This window comes from Phyllostomus discolor, chromosome 11 (genome assembly GCF_004126475.2).
Source record: "Phyllostomus discolor isolate MPI-MPIP mPhyDis1 chromosome 11, mPhyDis1.pri.v3, whole genome shotgun sequence".
NCBI classification, from domain to species: domain Eukaryota; kingdom Metazoa; phylum Chordata; class Mammalia; order Chiroptera; family Phyllostomidae; genus Phyllostomus; species Phyllostomus discolor.
The window spans coordinates 69017561-69041024 of NC_040913.2; the positions used below are offsets into that span (position 1 = coordinate 69017561).

Below are 23464 nucleotides of genomic sequence, written 5' to 3' on the forward strand. Positions count from 1 at the left end.
ATTTTATTCTACATGGAAGAATGGTCTCATGCTTAAAAAAAGCATAAAGGCCTAGAATAGGAGTGAACCCTTCAGATAAAATAAATCATTTGTATCATCAGAGAGGCGGATCCCTGGAGTAACTGCCATCTGCCTCCACATGACCTCGCCACCGCCCTCACCGCCCTTGCCCTCGGAGGATACTCAGGTGTCTCACTCCCTCCTCTGCTCCAGCAAAAGGGTTAGGCACAAGCAAAGGAGAAAAACAAAATATGCTCCCTTGATTCCACTCATCACTGATAACTGGTTTGCTTTTCTTTTAATGGGTCATGGAAAAGATAGACAAATGTTGCTCTTTGCTAGGCATTCTCCCTCATTACAGTTCTCCTGCTTCTACAGCCTGCCTGTTTGTTTCCTTACTGATAAAACAGCAGGTGTGAGGGCATTAGGGGTACGTTCAACCACCCCCACAGTGAACACAGTTGTGAGCGTGAACAGTATACCTACGCGATAACAGCGCTCCGAATTCCAGTAGACAGTCAAGTGTGTCCCAAGTAGTTCATTATGGACGAGCAGCAAAGCTTGGTCCATCTTCAGCTCTATGTGTCTTTTTTTGTCTAAATCTAGTAATTAGAAAAAAAAAGTTTTAAAAAATAAAAGAAAAACAAGGTACTTAAAAATGTGTTAAAGAAAAAGTACACTGTGTGAATGGTGGCTTCATAGGAGTGCTTCTCAAACACCTGCATTCCGGGGTCTCTGGTCCCTTGCTCTGTGTGTACACACACATGCATGCACACACATGCATGTGACACATACACTCAGATCCCCTTTGCACAGGTGTCTCTACTACACATGAGGACTCAGCCAACAGCATCCACACCCAGTATATAAAAGGACTGTGTGCATTCATCAATTGCTAAGATGCGATAGGCACTGAATTTAGCACAATAGTTTCCACGTATTTTCTATTTTGATAATAAGACAATCTCATGAGCTAGTCACTTTCTCCATTTCACAGACGAAGAAATTAGGGTTCACGAGGATTAGATAATTGTCCACGGCCACAGAGCTTTTCTGTGAAATGTTTTGAACTGTTCTGGACCCAACTGGGAGATTTGAAAGTCCAAACTTTCTCTGACCGTGTTACTCAGCTCTGAGCGTGCTGTGGGCAGCGTGAGACCTGCAGAACCCCAGGCCTGCTGGGCCAGGATGAGCAGGTCAGACCTACTGGGGCACTTGTGTGCCCTTCAAAGTCTGCTTTGCATCGCTTTGGTTTGGAGTTCTGAATCTCCTTCTAGTTTCCACAGCAGATTTTGGGGGAGTAAGAGAGAGGGTAAGCTTAGAGCTCCCCACTTCATTAGATGCTTTTAGAAGTCCACCAAGAAATGCACATTCTAAATTTAAGTTAGCCAAATGTGGAGAAAAACAAAGGGAACTATTATTAACTAAAATTAAAACAAAATGCTTCACTGAGACCAACTCAGCCATTTCCATCTATTACATTATATGAAGGAGAAATTAATTTACCTCCTAGCTTCTAGGCAAAGGGAAAGCATAGGAAACTAACTAGGAAAGTAATAACATAAGCTCTTATTTCATAATATGAAAGCTTCCTTCAGGGCTAAAAACAAACAAACAAACAAACAAACAAACTAAAGCCCCACTTCAGACCAACAGAATCAGAATCTGTACACAATCAGCAAGATTTTTAAAACTCCCTTCCCAAAGTAACAACAAAAACTCCTTGAGTATCAGTAATTCTATTATGCAGCCAAGGATAAAAACAACAGCTAGAGAGGCTGTGAGTACAAAGCCAGGGGATTTTGACACCTTTGTACTTTTGACCATTATGTGAGCATATTTTTCTTTTTAAGCCAATGAGTCTGTATTACTCAAACACACAAGGGACGCAATTCCTAAGCTATCCAATGACACTGGAATTGAACCTGATGCTCAGTTTTAAGAAAAGGCTGCCAAGTTCAGACACAGCTGATTTTAGAAATACCAAGCTTAACACTCAAGGAGCATTTCCACAAAAGAATAACCCCCTGCTCTTCTTCCTGTCTGCATGCTTTGGTGATGAAATAAACCAAATAAAGTCACCTCTCAATAGTCCTGGGTAACCGTGCTGTTTGTATATTCGACTTCTATTCCATTTCCAAATATTTAACTTCTCGTGCTAGCTCTGCTCAGAAGTGTCTTTCCTGGGCATATTTTAAAGGACATATTCTACTCAATTTTTTTTCTCTTTTGAAGTAAACGTGAGTCCTCAAATCATATATGAAGATGGAATTCTTTGTAGGCAGTTGTTCAGCCCAAACCTGCCCTCCAGGTAGTAGTGAGAGTCTGGGTGTCCTCTCCACACAGCTTGGTGAAGGTTCTGGGGTGCATCAATTAAGAATGCCATGATCTCCCCCACTACACACAATTACTATTGACAAACTACCTTTTCTTCCTAAAATAATTATGGTTATGAATCGATGCTAAAATACAAAAAAGAGCATTGTACGAATCTGTCCCTGACAAACTGTGACTGGACACATTCTGTTACCTCTCAGGCTCTGTTTCCTCAAATTATCAAAGGAGAGGAGAGAAGGGATGAGCCCGAGGGTAGGGGAGGCAGCATACAAAATGTAATCAGCTAAGATGCTTTCTCAAAATTTATTCTGCCATACCCAACAAGATTCTGACTGGGGAGGAGAGACAATCTGAACTTCACCCTGACACCAAAACCCCAAGTTCTGATACAGAAGAGGGGATGACAGGAGGGAGAAGAGAGGTGGGTGACTTACCCCTCCAGTGGATAGCCTGACCCTCCCCAAACGCCGACCTGCTCAGGGCTTGCTACAGTTGGCTGATCTCACAAACCCTGACGGAGGCATTGCCAGAAGAGCGCCTTCCGACCCTCCTTCCAGAAGTCTAGAGAAGGGCTCTGGAATTTGCATTTTTCACATTTCCCCTGGTGAGTTCGGAGACCAGACAAGTTAGGGGAAATAGATGAGCGGACTGCCTCTCTCGGCCGCACATTGGAATCACTCTCCATCCAGGCAAAATCAACCCCGCCAAGCCCCTCCACCGTGCGAACCGCGAAGCTCGCTCAGTGGCGTCCCCACAAACCTCAGGGTGCCGCCGCCGGCAGACCACAACCTCGACTGTTCCTCATGCCACCTCGGAAGTAAAAGCCCCCCGAGGGAGGCTGCGGGGGGGGGGGGGGGAGTGGGGAGAAGGTTCGCTGGAGACTTGACTTGTAGTGTTAACTACCAACTCCTGCAATCACCGCCCTCCCCGCGCTGCCCGTCACTCCAGAGTGTAATCCCTGTGCTGAGCGAGGCCTTTTGGGATCCAGTTCGACTCCCGCTGACACGCACTCGAGTCCCACCATTCTAGCCACGGGGCAGGGCGGCGCCCGAGCATCTGCTTTCCCGCCCCGCACTCGGCCCACCGCTAAATCCTCTGTCCTCTGGGGAAGGGGCTTCATTTGCGCGGAAGAACTGTCACAAAGTGCACTAGAGGAGCGTCGCGAGTTGGGTAAACCCCTCTTGACCAGTCCGCCTCTCATCTAGCTTTACACTGGGGAGGGACTGGACTCCGGATCAGAGGCACACTTAAGACAAAAGTCGCCATAGATGCTGGGTGCCCCGCGATCTCGGGGCGGACGGGCGAGGGGTTTCTTTGCTCCGCGGCTATCGGAAGGACCGGCGCCCCGCTCCCGCCCCGCTCTCCCCGCGCTGTCGGCCTCGGGTTGGTGCATTTCGGATGTTGCCCCCACCCCGCAGCATGGCACGCGCTAACGTGCTAGCGCGCAGGACTCCTGGTTCTTGCATGGTCACACTGCGTGGTGTAAACAAAAACTCCAGTTCCGGGGAACTGCTGTTCCGAGAGCCCGAGGGTGGAGCGTCACAGGCCCCGAGGGGCGTAGCGTCGCCCAGCGGGCTCAGCAGCAGGAGAGGGCGCGGGGTCCGCCGAGCCGCCCCGGCCGGGCCTCGGCACGCACTCACCTCGCGGCGGTGCGGGCTCGGGGCCGCGCTCCACGGAGCCGCCGGGGGCCAGCAGCGTGGCGCTCAACGCCGACGCGACCAGCAACAGCACAGCCAGAGTCCGGCCCGCGGCCCGCGCCCAGCTCATGCTGCCCGCCGTCGCCTCCACCGGCTGCTGCTCCCGCCCGGGGGCAGCCTGGGCCACCGCTCCTCCTCCTCCTGCTCCGACGCCGCCGCCGCCGCGCTCCCGAGCCCTGCGCTTCTTCGCCGCGCACGGCCGCGCGCCCGTCATTGCCTCGCTTTCGACCGCCGTCACCGCCGCCTGAGTCACCCGCGGGGGGCGGGGGGAATGGGCGGTGCCGGCTGTTGCGGGAAAGTCGAGGGGCCGGACCGCTCTCCGCCGAAGGCTGGGGAAGCTTACTAAAGGCCAAGATTTCCTCCCCGCTGCACAGTGCTCTTTGTCCTCTGGGAAACGTCCAGAAGAGGCTTTCCGCGGGCCACAAGCCACTGCTCCGGTCTCTGATCACTACCCTGAGCATCTTTCTGCTGAATTCCTATAAATTTTGTATACCGTTCACCATACAGAAAAATGGGTGTTCGTGTCCTCTGTCCACTGTTCTGGAAATGTCAAGCTGAGTACGACAGGCAGAGCCCCATCCCAAGACGGTCACTATCCGGAGAGCAAGATGAGACTTAAAAGCCATCATGTGGTATACCACCACTTTGAAGAGCGTTACCAGTCTCTGATAAAGCTCAAGGCGAGCAGGCACCATGACCCCGCAGTTGCACTCCCAGCTATATGGTAGAAGAAACTATCATATGTATAAAGGGGCATGTATAATAATGGTTGTAGCAGAATGGTTTGTAATTGCAAAACCCTGCAAACAATCTGAATGTCCACCAATAGAGAAAGTGGATAAATTGCGGTATAATGTATAAGCAGTAGTAATGATCTAGAGTAACATGTATCGAAACGGATGAAACTCAGGGCAGAGAGGAAAATGCAAGTTGCAGAAATGCCTCTGTAATAACTTACGTGTAAAGTGTAAAGCCAAGAAAAATACTACTATATGTTGTTTGGGGATATATGCATATGTAGTAAAAGTCTAAAGACATGTAAGGGAAGACAAACACTAAACTTAATAGCTAACATGATACTTGAAAGACTGTTCTCCCCCTTGCATCAGGAACAAGGCAAGGATATCCACCCTTACCGCTTCTACTCAGCATTGTCTTGGAGGCCCCAGTCAGTGCAAAAAGGCAAGAAAAAGGGAGAAAAAGTATACAAACTGGCTTTATTCAAGCATGGCATGAAAGAATGTGCAGAAAATGTTAAGGAATCTCCCCCTACCTTCCAAAAGTACCAGAACTTGTAAGTGAATTTAGTAAGGCCACAGAATTCAAAGTCAATATACAAAAATCAATTGTATTTTCATACCCTAGATATAAACAAACTTGGAACTTGACTTTTTAAAAATAGCATTTACAATAGAATTTCTTTTTTACCCTCACCCTGAGGGCATTTTTTCACTGCTTGTAGAGAGAGAAACATCTGCATAAGAGAAACTTCAGTTGGTTGCCTCCATACATGGGGAACCAGGGACCAAACCTGCAACCCAGGGACGCTCCCTGACCAGGGATCAAACCGGCAGCCTTTCAGTTTAAGGGACGATGCTTCAACCAACTGAGTCACATCGACCACGGCAACGATAGAATTTTTTTAAATTAATACATAAATTAACAAAATAGGTATAAGACCTGAACCCTAAAAACATCGAGAGAAATTAAAGGAGACCTAAACTGTTGCAGAGATCTACCGTGTCCATAGATTAGAAGACCATTACTGTTAAGATGCTGGTTTCCCACAAACTGATCTATATAGACTGAGTGCAATCCAAATCAGAGTTCCAGCAGGTCATTTGTTGTGTGTATGTGTGTTTGTGTGTATAGAAATGGCAAGTGATTCTAGAATTTATGTGAAAATGTGAAATGATTTTGAAAAAGAACAACAAAGGTCTTTCCCTACCTGAGTCCAAGATTTACTGTAAAGCTATAGTAATCTAGATAGTGTGTTATTGGTATAAGAGGAGCAATATGGATCAATAAAGTAAGAGAGCCTAAAAGTAAACCCACATAACTGGTTTTTCACCAAGTTGCCAAAGCAATTTGATGGGGGAAAGAATAATCTTTTCAATAAATGATGCTAGAACAATTGGACATCCATATAGGAAAAACGTGAATGTTAACCCTGGCCTCACACCATACACAAAACTGAACCAGAAATGTATTATAGACCTAAATATAAAAGCTAAAACTATAAAATAACTTCTGAAAGAAAATAGGGGAGAAAATCTTCATGACCTTGGGTGAGGTAAAGCTTTCTTAAACAGTATATAAACCATTTAAATAAACAAACACACTGGTAAGAAAATGATAAGGCAAGCCAAGCCTCTGGCTGTGAGAAAACAATTGCAAAAGATAAATCAGGTAACAGACTTAATTCCAGGTTAAATAATGAACTCTTACAATTTAAAAATAAGCAAATTATTTTAAAATAGGCAAAATAGTTAGACTCTTCACCAGAGATGATATGTGAATGTCCAATAAACATGAAAAGGTTCTCAGCATCATTTATCTCTGGGGAAAAAGGAAAGTAAAACTACAATGAGATGCCACTACACACCCACTAGAAGAGCTAAAATTAAATGGGCTTATAGTGACAAGTGTTGGCTACGCCATGTGCAGCAAATGAAACTCTTATGTGTTGCTGGATGCTTCGGAAAACAGTTTAGAAGTTTATTATAAACATACTCTTACAGGTGATCACTGACTGGGACACTCCTAAGTATTTACCCAAGACAAAAGACTTTGTTTAAATGTTAACAGCAGTTTTATTCATAGTAGTTCCAAACTGGGAACAACCCCATGTCCATCAGCGGGTGGCTGGGTGGTACATATATACACAACGGAATATTACTCATCAATGAAAAGCTATAAATTACTGATATAAACAACAACAAAAATGGATCTGAAAGCATTAGACTGATTGGAAGGGGGGCAGACTGGGTAGAGGGGGGCGAAGAGGTAAAATGGGACACTTATAATAGCATAAACAGTTAAAAAAATTACAGTGAATGAAAAAAGGCACAACAAGGTTTATACCATGCTGTATGGTTCCAATTACATGAAATTCTGGGTAAAAAATTCTCCTCTTTCTAAAAAGCAGGCAGTCGTTGCCCAAGGCCAGCAATGGGGAAAGGATGGGCAGGATGGAACTCGGAAGTTCCAGCAGAGACAGAATGTTTCGTGTTTCGTCTGTAGGGTAGTGGTGTGAGTATGGGAGTTTACTGAAGTGCATTGAAGTGTTCGCTTGAAATGGCTGCAGTTTATTTTGTATAAACCAGGTTTTTGCCTTGGAAAATCAGGTGAATGGTGTGCCATTTACAGATGTACGAAACACAAAAGCAAATCTGGGGCAGAGAAGATATTTGGGAAATGTTGAATGTGAGATGTCCTTACTCTGGACTTGTTTTCAATTCTTCTGGGTGAATTCTTGGGAGTGGAATTGTGGGTCATGGTGGCTCCATTTCTAACTTTCCAGGGAACACCAGATTATTAAAGCAGCTGCACCATTTTACCTTCCCACAAGCAATGCAAGGGTTCCAGTTCTCCACATCCTCACCAACACTTGTTACTGTCTGTCTGCTTGATTACAGCCATCCTAGTGGCTGTGGTGGAATTTTTATAACAAAAAGCAGCAGTTAAAACAATACTGTGTCAAGCATATTTTCTCATCACCCAGAGGGCCCAACCCACCACTGGCCGTGAGTAGGAGGCAAGACCGATAACACTGCCCTATCCTACTGCCTGGGTGTGCTGTCCCCGTGATTCCAGCGATCCTGCCCCCATGTCAGCTTTAGCTACCTTACCAGGGATGATTAGCGTGCACCAAATCCATCATCTTCTGCCAGTGAGGGTGAGTGAGCAAGGAAAGAGCTTTTGGAAAGATGCAATCATGCAACTGGGGTGGGTTTGACACTTCGCAGTAGTGAGTGGCAGTGTTGATGTAAAATGTTCACAAAAATTAATTTCAGACACACAAAACCCAGTGGGAAGGTAAATAGGCATTTCACACAAGTATCGACCAAGGCAGTGATGCATATTTCCCTCATACTTGCTGTTTTAAATATTCCTTATCCATTCACAATTTTAAAGAGCATGCTCTAATGGTTCTTCTTTAGCTCCTAGGAAGGAGGATGGCACGGGAGCGTGAACAGATCAATCCTTCAGCAGGGCACGACAGTAAAGATGGCCCCACCCGCAGCCAGTGAAACAGACCAGAAATATTCCCATGACACGGGATGTTGATTATCATCTAAAAAAAACGAGGAAGAAAATTCTTTGGAGAACTACTCCATGTTTTTTTTTAATTTTTATTTATTGATTTGAAAGAGAGAGAAACATCAATTTGTTGTTCCATTTATTTATGCATTCACTGCTTGAGTCTTATATGTGCCCTGACTGGGATTGAACCCACAACCTTGGCATATCAGGGTCAGTGTTCTAACCAAGTGAGCTACCTGGCCAGAGCTATGTTTCTTTCATATATTGCCATTTAAAAATCTTCTCTATCTACCTTTCTTACAAGCTTACAAACTCAATTATTTAGGATAGGGGAAGCCTCTTTGTAGCTACGTTTTTGTTACTTCCTTCGGATAGAGTTTAAATTCACTGCTTCTCTGCATCTTCACCTGGGAGGGATTATTTTTAGAAGTAAAACCAGACTTAAGCCTGCTTTGCTCTTGCTTAGCAACTGCCGCCCAGGTGGCCGGGGCGGGGCGGGGGGCGGGGGGGGGGGGGGGGGGAGTGTGCAGAGGAAGAGCCTCAGGGCTAAATAGCAGCGAGCTCACTGTCAGAGCAGAACTGTGTCACTCTTCCACGTGTTCCTTAAATCCCTTCCCTGACTGCACTGGTTTTTAGAGCATTTCTCTTGTCTGAGACATCACCGTATCTCTGAGTGAATTCAACACCTTCCGGTAAGTGTCCAGGACGTCCTGAGCCGTGGGTCTCTCTGCAGGAGCCTGGCTCTTACAGGCCTTGTGAATATCGAACAGATGGAATCGGACCATATCACTCCCCTCAACCTGCCCCAAAAGGAAACTGGAGACATCTGGAATCTTCCAGATATCAGTCTTCTCGTCATACGAGGGCATGAGATGGTCCTGAAAAGGCGTGTCCTCTCCATAGGGCCACAGCTGCTCTGGAGCCACAAAATCCCCATGAAGCTCCCTGTGGCCGCACTTCACAAATGTCCCGGTGCTGCGGTTCACCAGGGGCAAGGCGTCCAGGTCGTTTACCACGATGCTGAAGTTACTGGTCAGCAGGTACTGGGACAGTGTCTTGGGCAGGTCGTTGGAGTCACACATGACCAGCGTGCCCAGGGGGCTGTGGTGCAGGTAGTTGATGATGCTGACGTAATCCATGGCCAGCTGCAGCCTCTGCTGCCAGGTGTTTACATGTTGGTACCTGGAAAGGTTTAACGTTTCTTCCAGGCTGCTCAAGGACCCTAAGGGGTGATACTCAGTAAGAATGGTGTTGTCATCCTCGCAGAAGCCGAGCAGCGTGACAACATGTTTACTCTGCAGAGACTTCAGCATCTGCAGTCCGTGAAGGAAATCGTCCTTCATCTCCAGACCGGTGAGCCGTGAGAGAGCGACTTTGCGTTCCTTCCACTCCGACAGAAAGACCTGAAACAGAGCCAAAGAACATCACCTGTCTTAGGGCGCCAGGAAACAACTCCACATCTTTTAACTGCTGGATCTGGTGCAGAGCATACAGAAATTAATGAGACATAGACCCAGCCCTAGGGCTGCTCTTAGTCTAGTTACAAAGATTCACTTATGAGCAAACACAAGATACCCAGTGAGGCAAGTGCCATGTATCAGCAAGGTCCAGGAAGGGAGAAGGTGGGAGGGGCGGGCTCTGGTCAGGGTGCCAGGGGCCATTGGGAGAGGGTTCCAGCAGGCTCCTGTGAATTGCTCTGAGGATGATTGGGGCTTGCAGGGTGACGTGGAGCATGGGGAACGCATCCCCAGGAGAGGGGACTGACTGTGTAATGGCACGGAGTGGCAGGCTGACTGCCTGTTCCCAAATACTGCAGCACAAAGTGGGAGAGGGTGGGAGAGGAGAGAAGACTGGAAAACCCTGCATGGGGGGTCCAGCCCAGCCAGCCCATCCCACGTAATAAGACTACTCATTAATTTTAAAAGGTAGCACAGCAAACCACAAGAATAGTCCTGTGTAAAGTAAGCATTTTTACAGGGCACTGTGGGTTAGTGTGACTTCAGCTGTAAAAGCAGGAGGTAAAACGCCACACACATCCTGGCACACAGCATCCAGGAAACTGCGTCACTGCCTGGAGTTATCAATTGTTCTTAGCTCCAGAGGCTCACAGGAAGCACTGCAATTCAGAACCTCTGATCATCCACTTACATCCCCAAAGGAGAGGCAGAAAACAGGCTTGAAGGTCAGATCACTGCTCCAGGCTTTTGGCGCCAGTGGGCTGTTCCTCTCTGGGCTTCTGCCTCTTCATAGTTAAAGTAAAAGGCAATCTGGGACATCATTTATCAAGAGCTTTTAACATCTAAGTCTATAACCTACCTAAAAATGCCTAGGAGCCCTCACTAGTGTGGTTCAGTGGGTTGTGCATCATCCTGCAAACCGAAAGGTCACCGGTTCGATTCCTGGTCAGGGCACATGCCTGTGTTGTAGGCCAGGCTCCCTTTTGGGAGCGTGCAGGAAGCAACCAACAGATGTTTCTCTCACACATCAGTATTCCTCTCCCTCTCTTTCTACCTTCCTTCCCTTCTCTAAAAATAAATAAATAAAATCTTTAAAAAGTAAATTAAAGAAAAGCTCTTGGAATAAAAATCTGGCATTATTTATAAAACCATGAACTGGAATCTACCCATCCAGCAAAAACCGGGGAGTAGTTCAGTTATAGTAGGATCAGCAAACTGTGTATATAGGTAGAGTTTTCCCAGATAAAATTATGCTGCAAATGAAAAAGGATATAAAATCACATAGAAATAGAAGGCAATAGACGTGTTTCAGCTCTCAGTTTTACGGTATGACTCTGGGTAATTATTGTCCCTTACACCTTTTGGTTATTGTCCATCTGTTCCAGAACGAATATATATTACTTTTATGTTTTAAAACAGTTTTAAAAAAAGAACTCGGAAACATTATATGAAATGGAGGTTGGCTAGAGGACTTAGATTTCTTTTGGATCTGCACAGGGCAATTCATTGATAGAAAAACCCAGGTAATGGACTGGGTCCCCTTTCCCACCTAGTCTGTAATTTTGTATGGACCTGTAACACCATCTTCTGTGATCTATTTCTAAAGACCTGATGGACACTTAAATTGCTTCCCTTTTTTCTTAACAACAGTGCTACCATGAATAGCCTTATATCTACACTTCTGCGCACATCTGCATGGAGGGTTATAAGCGGGGTGGCCAGCAGCCTCCTGGATGGGGAGGGAGCGGGTGCAGCCCTCAGTCCCTCCCTCCACAGTCTGTGCCAGTGCGCTCGCCAGTCATGTGACAGAGTCTCATTTTCTACAGGCCTAATCCACCAGATGTTATCGATCTTCGAGATTTGTGCCAATCTGAGGGATCAAAAACACTTCCTGTTCCAATTTTGACTTCCCTGGTTACTGAAACAGTGCTTTTCATCTTAACTGGCATTTTGTTATGTCTTCTGTGGAAAAGATGTTCATTGTCCTTTATCCAATTTTCTATATGGTTGTTTGCTTTGTGCTTATTAATTTCCAGTAGCTCTTTACATATTATCCAGGTGATCCTTGATTATAAATGTATAGGACAAATCTTAGAAAATAATCCACTTAGTTTATATGGTCTTTGGTAATACAAAGAATGTAATGTAGTCAGATCTGTCTTTCATTTAACAAGTACAGCTGATGTTGAACAATGCAGGGATTAAAACTACCAACCACCTGTGCAGTCGAAAACCTACATGTACTTGGGTTGACCTTCCACATACACAGGTTCCCAACTGCCAATGGACCTGACAACAACTTGAATTTAAACTGAGGCCAATTGAACAGTGTGGATTAACTGAAAGAAGTCCATATGTAAGCAAACCCATGCAGTTCAAGGGTCAACCCTGCATTGTTCAAGGGCCAACTGTTTTTGTGTCAATCAAAAAACCGAAATAAATCCCTGCTCTTACGTAATTTACATTCTGGTGCAGGAGGCAGGCAGCAGGAAAAATAAACAGGAAATGTATGAAGTATACTGGAAGGTAAAATGTGCTTTGAAGAAAAACTGGGAAGGTTCACAATTTTAAATAGTGTCAGGGAAGCTCTCGCTAAGGTGACGGCTGAGCAAGAAGCTGAAGGAGGGAGAGGAAGGAGCCATAAAATCTCAGGGGGACCCACACGCCAGGCAGAAAGAACAGCCAGGGCAAAGGCTGTGGAGAGAGCGCGCCCAGAGGCTGCCAATCAGCAAGGCCAGGGCTGCTGAGCTGCAGTGCAACAAGCAAGGGAACAGAACAGGGGCTGGTGAGGGGCGCAGACCTTGTGCGGCCTTTCGGTTGCTGAAGGGACTCTGGCCTTCACCCAGACTGAGACAGGAGCCACCGGAGGATGCGAGCAGAGGAGGGACACTGGCTGACGTATCAGCTAAGAGCAGCATTCTCACTGCTGTGTTAAGAAGAGACTGAAGGGGAAGGAAGGAGGATGAGGGTGGAAGCAGAGGCCACTTGGAGGTCACCACACAAGATGATGGTGGCACAGATGGGGAGGAAGGGATACGAGAAGTCTAAAGTGTGGTCAAATCCCGATCTCTTCTGAATACACAGACAGGACAATTCGCTAAAAGACTGGAGGTGGATGTGAGAGAAGAAGGAGTCGAGGACGTCTCCCAGGCCGGTGGCCCGAGCGGCTGAACAGAAGGAGCCCTCCATCACTGTGACGGGAGCATGAAGGAAGAGCCGGCTGGGGGGACGATCTGGGGCACACTCAGTTTGAGAGGCCTTTCTGGCATCCAAGTGGAAACGTGCGGTGGGCAGCTGGGCAGGAAAGTCTAGACGGTCCAGGAGAGAGGTCTCGGCTACAGATGAAAGCCTGTGGTTGGACAGGGCCATCCAGAGGGCGAGCACAGGAGAAGAAGGTCGAAGGTTAAGCGGGGTGAGGAGGTGGACCCTGCAAAGGAGACTGAGAAATGGACAGTTCTTCAAAATATATAATTCATGCACCAACTGACGGCACTGCTCCAGGCCGAGGGCACGTGCCTGGCAGTCCCAAACCCAAACCCAAATAGGCAGACTGGGGAGAGAAGGTGCTCGTAGGGGGTTTGTGCACTGAGGAAGCCATCAGAGCTAAGCCGGTTATTTTAGCTTCTGAGGATTCAATAAATGAGCCTTTGACTGCAAGCCCCTAAAATGCATACTGTGAAAAAAAAAAAACAATTAAAAAATAAAAATAAAGACTAAAAAAATAAGACAAAATATAGAGACAAGTACAAGTGTTTTCTGAAGCAGACACTGGGCTAGACGTGGAGGACACGTCCCCTGAGCCCTCGGGGAACTTACACCGTGAGACAAAGCAGCGCAGACAGAGGAGAAGTTCAGATGGGGGTGGTGGGGGTGGTCGGGGAAAGCCTCTTAGAGGAGCAATACCCGTACCAGAGCTGAGACCTGGATGACGAGGAGCTGGCTGTGTCCAGGGTGGAGGAAGAGAGTTCCAGGCCGAGAGGAGCAACTGCACAGGCCTCGAGTTGAGAAAGGGCTGTGCGATCGAGGAGCGAGAGGGTAGGGTGAGCACAGGGTAGGGAGTGAGGGTGTCTGGGCTGAGTTCAGGAGGCAGCAGGGCCCAGATCCTGGTAGGAGGTTGGGGTTTTTTCATAAGCACAGTGGGAAGCCACCGAGGGGTCTGAAGGAAGAGAGCGGCATGATGTGAGTTGTGTCTGGAAGTGCCTCGGCCTGGTGCAGGGTGAAGGGCAAGGTAGGGAGGCCTGTTCCAGGGTGAGAGCGAGCGGCGCCTTGACGAACATGGGTCAGGGCACAGAGGTCGTCGAACAAGTTTGGGACATGTGTTTGAAATATGACCGACAGAACCTACTCTTGGCTTGGATAAGGGGAAGTGGGTAGAGGACTCAGGATGGCTCCCAGGTTTTGGCTCGAGCAGCTGGGTGGGTGAAGCACAGGTTTCGGAGCAGGAAATTAAGAGTTCCTAATGGGATGTACTTAGATGCTCAAGAGACCTCCAAGTAGAGGTCTGGAATCATCGCTGGATAATAAACAAATAAACCCGTGGCTCAGCGGAGCGGTATGGGGTAGAGATGTAAATCTGGGAGTCACCAGCATGTACAGTGTATTTAAAGCAACGGAACCAGATTAAATCACCTAACAGTGTATCTAGGGAAGACAAAAGAAGAGGATCCAGGAAGGAACCAACAGGAATAAGGTCCCCAAACTCAGCGCTACTGCCAGGTGTTAGGCGTGGAGGGCGAGGGCTGGCCATGCACTGCAGGGTGCAGAGCAGCATCCCAGGCCTCTCCCCACTGGGGGCCATGGCACCTCCTCTGCCCATCAGTGTGACAACCTCAAGCGTGTCTCTACTCATTGCTAATGTCCCCCAGGAGCAGAATGGCCTCTGCTTGAACACTGCTGATTCAGTGGCGAGATGAGGAACAGAAGCAAGAAAGAGTAATCGGGAGTGGCCAGTGAGGGAGGAGGAAAACCAAAAACAGGCGGCAGCTGGAAGAGCCAGGGTTGCAAGGTGAGAGGAGTCAGCTGCGTCGAGGGCTGCAAGAAGGAACAAGAGGAAGACAGAAACGTCCAACCTGAAACCTTCGGGCATCTGCATCATAGCAGCGGCGGAGTTTGGAAGCCGCAGGGAAGAGGACAGATGAACGAATGGGAGGAGGAGGAGAGACTGCTCTATGGAGGTTTTACTACAAAAGGACAGGGAATCAATAGAAGAGGACATTCTTTTTTTAATTTTATTTTTTAATATTTTTTCTCACTTTATGGCTTAATTTTTCACTCTTTAAAATTTTTTTTTCTTTTTTGATTCCAGAGAGAGGGCACAGGAGGGAGAAAGAAAGAGAGAGAAACATCAAAAGGTTGCCTCTTGCAGGCTCCCTGCCTGGGGACCAAACCCGCAACCCACGCATATGCTGTGACTGGGAATCAAACCTGAACCTCTTGGTTTGTGGGATAACACCCAATCAACTGAGCCACACCAGCCAGGGCCAGGATGCTCTTTTTTAAAAGACTGTGTGTTTGTACGCCAGTAGGAACATTCGTTGGAGTGGGAAACACTGGTGATGCAACCGGGAAAAGCTGAAGTGAGGGGAGTTGTGAGGAGTCAGGGACCACACCTGAGCTGGAAGATTCAAGGTCCACTGAGAGGAAGATGAGGAGATTTCCTCTGGGTAGTTTCTATTTCATCATAACTTAGGTAACGAGATCATCAGGCACCTCGGGTCCTTCTGGACACAGCTGCTACCTCTCCTCCTCACCCCGCCCTCTGGGCACGCGGGTCCTTCCTGGTCCCCGGACAACAAAGCAAGTTCATCCTGGGGCCTCTGCTGGCCCCCGTCTTTCCTACTGGAACATTTTTTTCCTCAATGTCCACACGGCTCGCTCTCAGATGGTTCTGGCCACCTAGAGCAACAAGCCTGCCACTAGCTCTGCCGTGTCTTCACAGCACGTGTCACGGACACACTTCAGGACGTTCTGTTCTTATTGTCTTGACTGTCTGACTCTCAACTGGAAGGCAAGCTCCAAGGACCTTTGTTTCGTTTGCCGTCACACCCCTAAACACATAACGATGAACGAGTGAATCTTCACAGGAACCAGTTGCCTTGTTTTACGGTTTTACTTTATATAAACGCCTGTCCCTTCTCCCTGTCGGACTTCCTCCTTTCTGCAAACCTACAATCGGCAGCCACGGCTCCCGGGTCTCCCAAAATAAAGACCAGCACTTTATCACACTGCAGGCCCACAGCTGCATTTCCTGCCCCTCCTTCTCTATCGGTCATTCAGTGCAGCCTCACCAAGGAGCTGTCTCTCTCCCACGTCCCTGCACTGGCTCCGGAGTTGCTCTCGGCCTATCAGTGAGCCTCAGTTACCACAGAAATGACAGCGGCCACCGGACTGCAGCACACCCCTAGCTGATGAGACAGGGGCTCCTGAGGCTTCTGTCTGAGAAGTGAATTCACCCCTTTGGTTTCTCTTATTAAAATTAAAAACTTAAACATCAATATATCATCACAGTGTTTAATTGTAAGAATGAAAAAATTGCTGATAACCCTTCTTCACTGTAGCATAATTTCTACCATTTTTATATTTTCTACATAAATACTAATTTTGCAGTTGGAAACAGTATGTTCAACAATTTCATATTTTGTTTTTTTCACTTATCATGAAATTTTTTCATATTGCTGCCTACGTTTCTAACTACACTTAATGGTTACAGAATATTCCATCAGGTGGTTGCACCACAATTTAATTAACTGTCCCCTTATAGTTATTATTTCCAGTTTGCTATTACAACAAAAAACAAAGCAAAGTAACCCTTTAAGCATTTAACTTTTTCCTTCCACTGGATTATTTTATCAGGTAAAGTCCCAGATGTGACATTGCTGGGCACAAGGGTACAAACACTTTGATGGCTTTTAACACCTAATGCCAGGCTGCCTTCCCCAGGGCCACCCCTCAAAGGGGGGGGGCGGCAGCACACAAGCCAAGCAGGCACTCACCCTCTTCACGGCTCCCTCCCCAACGCGCTTCAGCTGCCTCACTTCTGTCCTCAGCTCCTGGCAGGACAGCCACGGGGAGCAGGTTTTCATCTGTCCCATTCTGAAGGAGCCGTAGGGACAGTGACCGGGGCCCGGGGCAGCACGCCGAGGGGAAATGAAGAGCCAGTCGAGGCAGAGGTAGAGCAGCAGGTTCATGAGGGCCATGGCCAGCAGCAGCCCCACGACGGGGGGCACTTCTCTGTGGGGGGCGCCTTTCCTGCCGTCCTGGGGCTTCTTCTCCATGTTGGTGTCCTCTGCCACTTCCTACAACACAAAATGCAACAAGTGGTAACAGTCGTTTCTTATCTCCATTAAGGTGTTTGGACGATGAGGGGGTTGCAGGTGACACCCTCTATGCCTCTTATTCGCAAGGACCCTGCACGTCCGCGTCACCGTGAGGGTGAGAGAAGGCACTGAATACTGGGCTCGCACTAAATGTTCAGTGTCAGCTGCTCTCAGAATCAGAATTTTTTGTTGCACACCATGGTCCAGGTTCACCTCCTTTAGATTCCGTTAGAGGGGAGGTGTGAGCATGTGTCTGACTGTCTCGCACTCCCCCACAGTGCTTGCACTGAGGACACAGTCGATGAAGAGTGAGCAAAGTCGAAGTGTGGATGCCAGCCCAGTGGGGCCGGGACAGAAGGTGGACAGAGGAGAGCAGCAGGAGATTCGCTAGGGTGGGGGGTGGGGGCTGGAACGCTCTCGAACCCACCTAAGGGACTGGGATGTTCCTTGGAAGGTACTCAAAAGCTCCTCCATGTTGTTAAGCAGCAAAGGCTACTCTTCAGCAGGGGTGGAAGGGACTGAGCCTGGGAGGCTGCTTGCGAGGCCCTGGCAACCACCCGGGATAAGAGTTGATGAGCGTGTGAGCCAGAACCGTGGTGGCGAGAGTGGGGAGAGGGTGAGGCAGAGAAGGACTGCGCACTAGGTGACCACCGAAGGCACGGTTAGTCACCAAACCCACGGCGCGGGCTCCAGCACTAGAGCCGGGGTGCAGATGTGGTGAAGCTGCAGGTACCACAGCTGTAGTTGCTGGATGGGGAGGGAGGGGAGAGAGCTTGGGGAGGACCCTGGACATCGGGTGCCTGACTCTCAGGGTGCTTGAAGCAGAGGCTACTTATGGACCAGAATGGAACTGTGTCAGTACTTCGGCCAGGGATATGGCCATACCGGTTAGTGTGTGCCCGCTGAAGATAAGCACTGAGAGGCATGGGGACAGAAGTGACAGGACTGACCCTGCACTTCTTGGTTCTGAGACGCGTATGACATGAAGCGTTACCTCCTAGGTACGTCTTCCTTCTGCTGGTTCAGGTCTCCATGCAGACACCTGGGTCAGTCAGTATTCAGGATGGCCCCGGGCACTGGTTAGAAAGTACTCTGCCACAAAGTGCCAAAAAGGTTCGTTCAGTAACAATTGAAACTCCACACACAGACAAACAGCAATAGTAGAAATGGTTTGCCTCCTCCTGGGGCCCTCCCTGTGTCTGGGTGTCCCTCCGGCTCTTGATTCCCAGGACGGCTCGGCGGCTGCGGTCGTGAAGCCCTGTCAGCCTGTCTGGAGACGATGCCGAACACCCACGTGACTCTGCAGTCTCCCAGGAATCCAGGCCCTGGGGTCTGTTTGAGATCCAGACCAGATCTTGACCTCTTTACAGACAGCGCTGCTTGCCTTTGAGCCCATCAAAATAAAGCATTGCTTTGATTTTGCCTAAATGCCGCCCGCCCCCCTAATTCTATAACAACTCTCTGTTCCCTGACTGAGACACCAGGTTCCAACACTGTGCGCGTCACTCGGTGCAGTGGGTCAATACAACTCACAGGTTCCTTCCCATGGCCTGGGTCCCCCTCTTCGAACTGTATCACCTCCACCCCACCTTCTCTCTCAGCTGATGCTCTTATTTCCTACATCCCTGAAAAAACAGAAGCAATCGGAGAGCATTGTCATGAGCCCCCATACCACACTGCAGGCTCCTGCTCCCCATCCGTCTTTTCTGTGACTCTGAACGAAATGGCCGGCCATTGCAGCCCCCATGCCTGTGCAGACCCCTCCCTGCCTGCCTGCTCCTGGCGCCACCCCAGCAGGACACCCCCTTCTCCTGAATGGTGACCAGTGTGCCCTAACTTCCCCTCCATTTCAAACACCTTCCCGTCACCCTACTTCCCCTCCATTCATTGCCTTATTTCTCTCTTCCCTTTTTGCAAACTCCTTTGAAAACTCTCTATACTCACTATATCCACCTGTCCCGTTTCTCTTGAAATCACTGCCACTCCGCCCACACAGACCCTGTCAAGGTGACCTCCACAACAGCAGACACAACAGTCAATTCACAGTCCTGGTTCTGACCCCTCAGCAGTATCTGGCATGGCTGATCGTCCCCTCCTCCTCCAACTGCTTTCTTCCCTCGGTTCCCAGGGAACTGCACCCTGGTCCCCCCCACCCCCCCCACCCAGTCTCTGACTGTGGCTGCTGGAGTGCCCCAGGCTTGGACTTGACCTCTTCACCCACAGCCTACAGGGCTGGGTGACCCATCTAGACTCAGGACTCCCCCATCTCCACCTGTTGCCAGCTCCCAAATGTCCAGCCTTCTCAGACCTCTAGACGTGCTTCCTTGATATCTCTATTTAGATATCTGAAGGACAGCTCAAAAAAATTTGTCTTCAACATAAAAATACAGTAACTCAATTTTAAAATGGGCAAAGAACCTGAACAGACATTTCTGCAAAGTAGATGTACGCATGGCCAATAGGTCGGTGCAAAGATGCTCAACCCTATTATTCATCAGGGAAATACAAACCTCATCACACATCCACAGGATGGCCGTAAACAAAGTCAGACAATAACAAGTGTTGACAAGGATGCAGAGAAAACAGGAACCCTAATGCACTGCGGGTGGGAATGTAAGATGATGCCGCCACTGTGGGAAACAGTCTGGCAGGTCCTTAAAAGGTTAAATAAAAAGTTGCCATGTCACCCAGTTAATCCACTGCTCGGTATATACCCAAGAAAACACATTCAGAACACTTGTAGAAGAATATTCGCAGCAGTGTTAGCTAAAGACTGAAAAAATCCCACCTGTCCATACTCCAAAGGCCACGTACGATCTGACTCCATCTGTATGAAATGTCCAGAGCAGGCACATCCCCAGAGACAGAAAGCAGACTGGTGGTTGCCAGGGGCTGGGTGAGACGGGGTGTGGGGAGTGGCTGCTAGTGGATCCAGGGTTGCTTTCTGGATGAAGTGTTTAAGAATCTGCAGTAATGGTTGTAAGTATACTAAAAATCACTGGTTGTACATGGTAAAGTAGCAAATTTTATGATATGTGAATATCCAACTTTAAAAGATAAAAATATTCCCCAAACAGAGCGCCTGCTCTTTCCCGCCCAAATCGCTGTTCTCGCAGTGTTTGCAGTCTCGGTAAATGACAAGTCTATTCTTCCCGTTACCCAGGGCAGCGAAGCTACAGGTCGAGGGTGACACTGCTCCTCTCATAGCAGGGAACTTTAGAAATAATGGCCTCTTCCACAATTCTGTGTTTTTCCTATTTACTTGAAGAAAGGGCTGCTTTGCTTATCTCTGCTGTCACTAAGAGGTGCCCAAGAAACCCTGGCTCCAGCATCGCTCATCAACCTCTTCTTCTTGAAGCGATGCCATCTGCGCACGCTACCACCTACCACCTCGGCCTTCCCAGCTCTGCCCAGCAACCAGCAACGTTCTGATGCTTGCTTGTTCCGCTTCCTCACACAAACTCCAGGCCTGCATCTTTCTCTCCAGTCCATTCCATCATCTTCAAGGGCTTCAGCTGAAACTACAGTAACTTTTACCACTCAGCCCTCAGTCTCCTGAGCTCCTTCCACTAGTCCTGATCCTCAAAAGCTGCTCTTGAAGAAATGAGTAAAACAATTGCCATCTCTCTTCTACAGCAGTTAAAGCTGACCAAGTATGTCTCACTCGGTCGTCAGGTTCAGGGACCAGCAACTTTTTCTGTAAAGGTCCAGATGGTAACTCTCTAGGTTGAGGGGCCAGAAGCTAAAACTGAGATAATCGCATCACTGTGACTTGTGGAGAGCTGAGCAGCCGTGCAAAGGGATGAGAGGTCATGCGCTGTCTCTGTCACAGTTACTCAATGCTGTCACCAGAATGCAAGAGCAGCCCCAAACACTACACAAACAAATGTGCATGGCTGTACATTAAACCACTATTTACAGGCACTGAATTAGGATTTTGTAGTTTTCATGTGTCATGAAAAACTATTCTTTTAACCATGCCCCCCCAATATTTAAAAAATTTTTTAAAAAAGCACTTAACTCAGAGGCTATGCAAAAACAGGTGGGGCAGTAGCTGGCCCCGCCCCACCATAGGAGAGGATGCTCCTCTGGGTCTGCTGCAGGCCCTGCTTCCTTCCTCTGCATTCCCTCTAGGTGGTCTCACCCACGAACACAGCCTTCGCAGCCACACAAACAATGTGTGGAAACAATGATTTCCAAGTCTCTGCAGCGGCCCAGATCGTTCTGTGCTTCACTCAGCGGGCTCTTCCATGTCCAGGCTGTCTGTGTCTCTCCTGTCTACAACATGCCCCTTCGCCAGGGTTCCCTCTCTGTGACAGGCACACAGCACACCCACTCCCTCAACTGACACAACAGGTGACTTGATTCCTCCCTTCCCTAACCGCTAAACCAACCAATCACCGCATACAGTCCATTCTATCACCCAAATGTCTCTCCGACCTGACCTGTTCACCTCTCCCCTTCCTTGCTCCCCCACCCTGGTCCAAGTCACCAGCATCTCTTACCTGGGCTTCTGCAACAGTTTCCTACACCATCTCCCACTTTCTCTTTTCCAATCCATTCTCCACACAGCAAACAGGGCCTTTATTCTTTCCTGAAATGCTTCAAGCACAGAGAAAACTAAAAAATAGGACATCCACTCAGCTTTGTCAGGTAACACTGCATCACATTTTTAAAATACTTTTTTTTAAAGATATGAAATACCACACACATAGGTGAAGCCCAGTGAACTGCCCCCTCCCCCCCAGCCCTATACTGCCCCCTCCCAGGAAGTAATCACCATCCACAGGTTGGTGTTGTCAGTTCTCAAACTCTGATCCCAAGACCTACAGCAGCAGCATCACCTGGGAACTCGCAAAAAAATACAAGTTCTCGAGTTCTGGCTCCAGACCTTGCCCAGACCTCCGAAACCAGACACTTTGAGGTGGGCCCCAGAAATCTGTTCTGATAAGTTCTCTAGGTGATTTAGATGCACATTAAAGTTTGAGAATCACTGGTGCATATAATTTCCGTACCTGTGTTTTATTTTCACCAATAAGCGCACTTCTTGAAGAAGGCTTTTTAGCCCACCTCAACACCTGACGGGCTTTCTTCTTTCAAAGGCGTATTTTAGAGTAGGCTGCCCAGAGCCTGGGATATAAGCCGTGTGGCTGAAGGAAATTTCTTGCCCAGAAATAAGCAAAAAGACACTGGTTGTGGGGGAAAAAAACAACAACCCAGCAAGTTAAGGAATAACAATTGTGGAGCCAGCTGGGAAGGAGAAATTCAGGCACTGTTTAGAGAAAAAGGACTCCTGACATCCATAAGGAAAAGCTGGTAAATGGGGAAAAGATTAGGAACCACTACTCTAAACTCACAGTTTAATAAAAAAAAAAAAAAAGAAGAAGAAAAGCAATGGAACAAAATGAGTTTTTACTTACAAAAAGTTTATATAACCAGAGACGACACGGATTAGTGTCACTCAATACAATTTAGAGTGGAATGCCATTAAAATACTTGTTTTAAATGTTCCAGGTGCTGACTTAGCCTTAAGGTTCTATGCAGTAAAGATAAGGGATGGCGAAGACAGCACTACTAAATAAAACGGCTCAGTAAAAAAAAGCAGCGTGTGTTTACACCTAACAGAGCTTGAACCTAGAGGCCGCTAGCAGTGCTGGCACGAATGATCGAATGATCGCTTGCAGAATAAACGACCGGGAGAAGGACCCGAAGTCTGTTAAGTTCATGCCCAGCTCATGCCCAGCTCGCGCTCCGGGCAGGATACAGAGGGGCCCAGGAGGGTGGGCGCCGGCTGCCCCCGGCCAGCGTGGCCTCCAGCTGGACTTCGATCTAGCCGCCCAAGAGGCAAGCGGAGGGCTGCCAGGGCTTGGGGTTAGGGAACGCGAGCCGGGCCAGGGACGAGCCCCGCAGGAGGCAGAGCTGCCCTCAGCACCCGTCCCGCAGCCCCAGTCTCTCGCCCACCGAGCGCCCAGCCACATCCCTCCACGCTGTTGCCCCATCTCTCCCTCGATCCGCCGCGCCTACCTGCGGCCCTGGGCCGGGCACGCAGCCTCTTGCGCCTGCGCGGCCGGAAACGAGCCCGTGCAGGACGGGCGCTAGGCTGCCCCCTGGTGTCCGCCGCCCGCCGGCCCCCGGAGACCCGCCGCAGCACAGCAAAGGAGTTGGAGCGCCTCACAGATTCCAGCCCAGGTGCACCGACCGGTCATTCTCCTATTCTCGCTCCTTCTCTACAAGCGTAGATGAGGTGTTGACCTATCACTGTTTTAGTTCAGACACCCAGCCTGGTTGTAGGTACGGTAGAGAGGAGCTGTAACGTCTAGACCCTTTAAAAACCTGCCAGTCGGTGCAAAGTCATGGTTTACAAAGGGTGGTCCTCAGACCTCCAGGGAAA

At 48.5% G+C, this 23464-nt stretch overlaps 1 protein-coding gene across 7 annotated transcripts; it reads right to left on the reverse strand.

Moving 5' to 3' along the window:
- Window positions 1-8803: 8803 nt before the first annotated feature.
- Window positions 8804-23178, reverse strand: POMK (protein O-mannose kinase). 7 transcript variants are annotated; one of them, XM_036011527.1, is made up of 6 exons: window positions 23098-23178; window positions 21579-21675; window positions 19584-19727; window positions 18068-18165; window positions 16750-17052; window positions 8804-9703 (listed from the first exon to the last, which is right to left on the reverse strand). In XM_036011527.1, the coding sequence occupies exons 5-6, from the start codon at window positions 17029-17031 to the stop codon at window positions 8933-8935; spliced, it is 1053 nt and encodes a 350-aa protein (XP_035867420.1). In that variant the 5' UTR covers window positions 17032-17052; window positions 18068-18165; window positions 19584-19727; window positions 21579-21675; window positions 23098-23178; the 3' UTR covers window positions 8804-8932. The 7 variants fall into 7 exon arrangements, with proteins under 7 accessions (XP_035867420.1, XP_035867422.1, XP_035867423.1 ...); XM_036011529.1 differs by lacking the exon at window positions 23098-23178 and having other exon boundaries at window positions 18024-18165; window positions 21579-23043; XM_036011530.1 differs by lacking the exon at window positions 23098-23178 and having other exon boundaries at window positions 19584-19703; window positions 21579-23041.
- Between the last annotated feature and the right edge of the window lie 286 nt (window positions 23179-23464).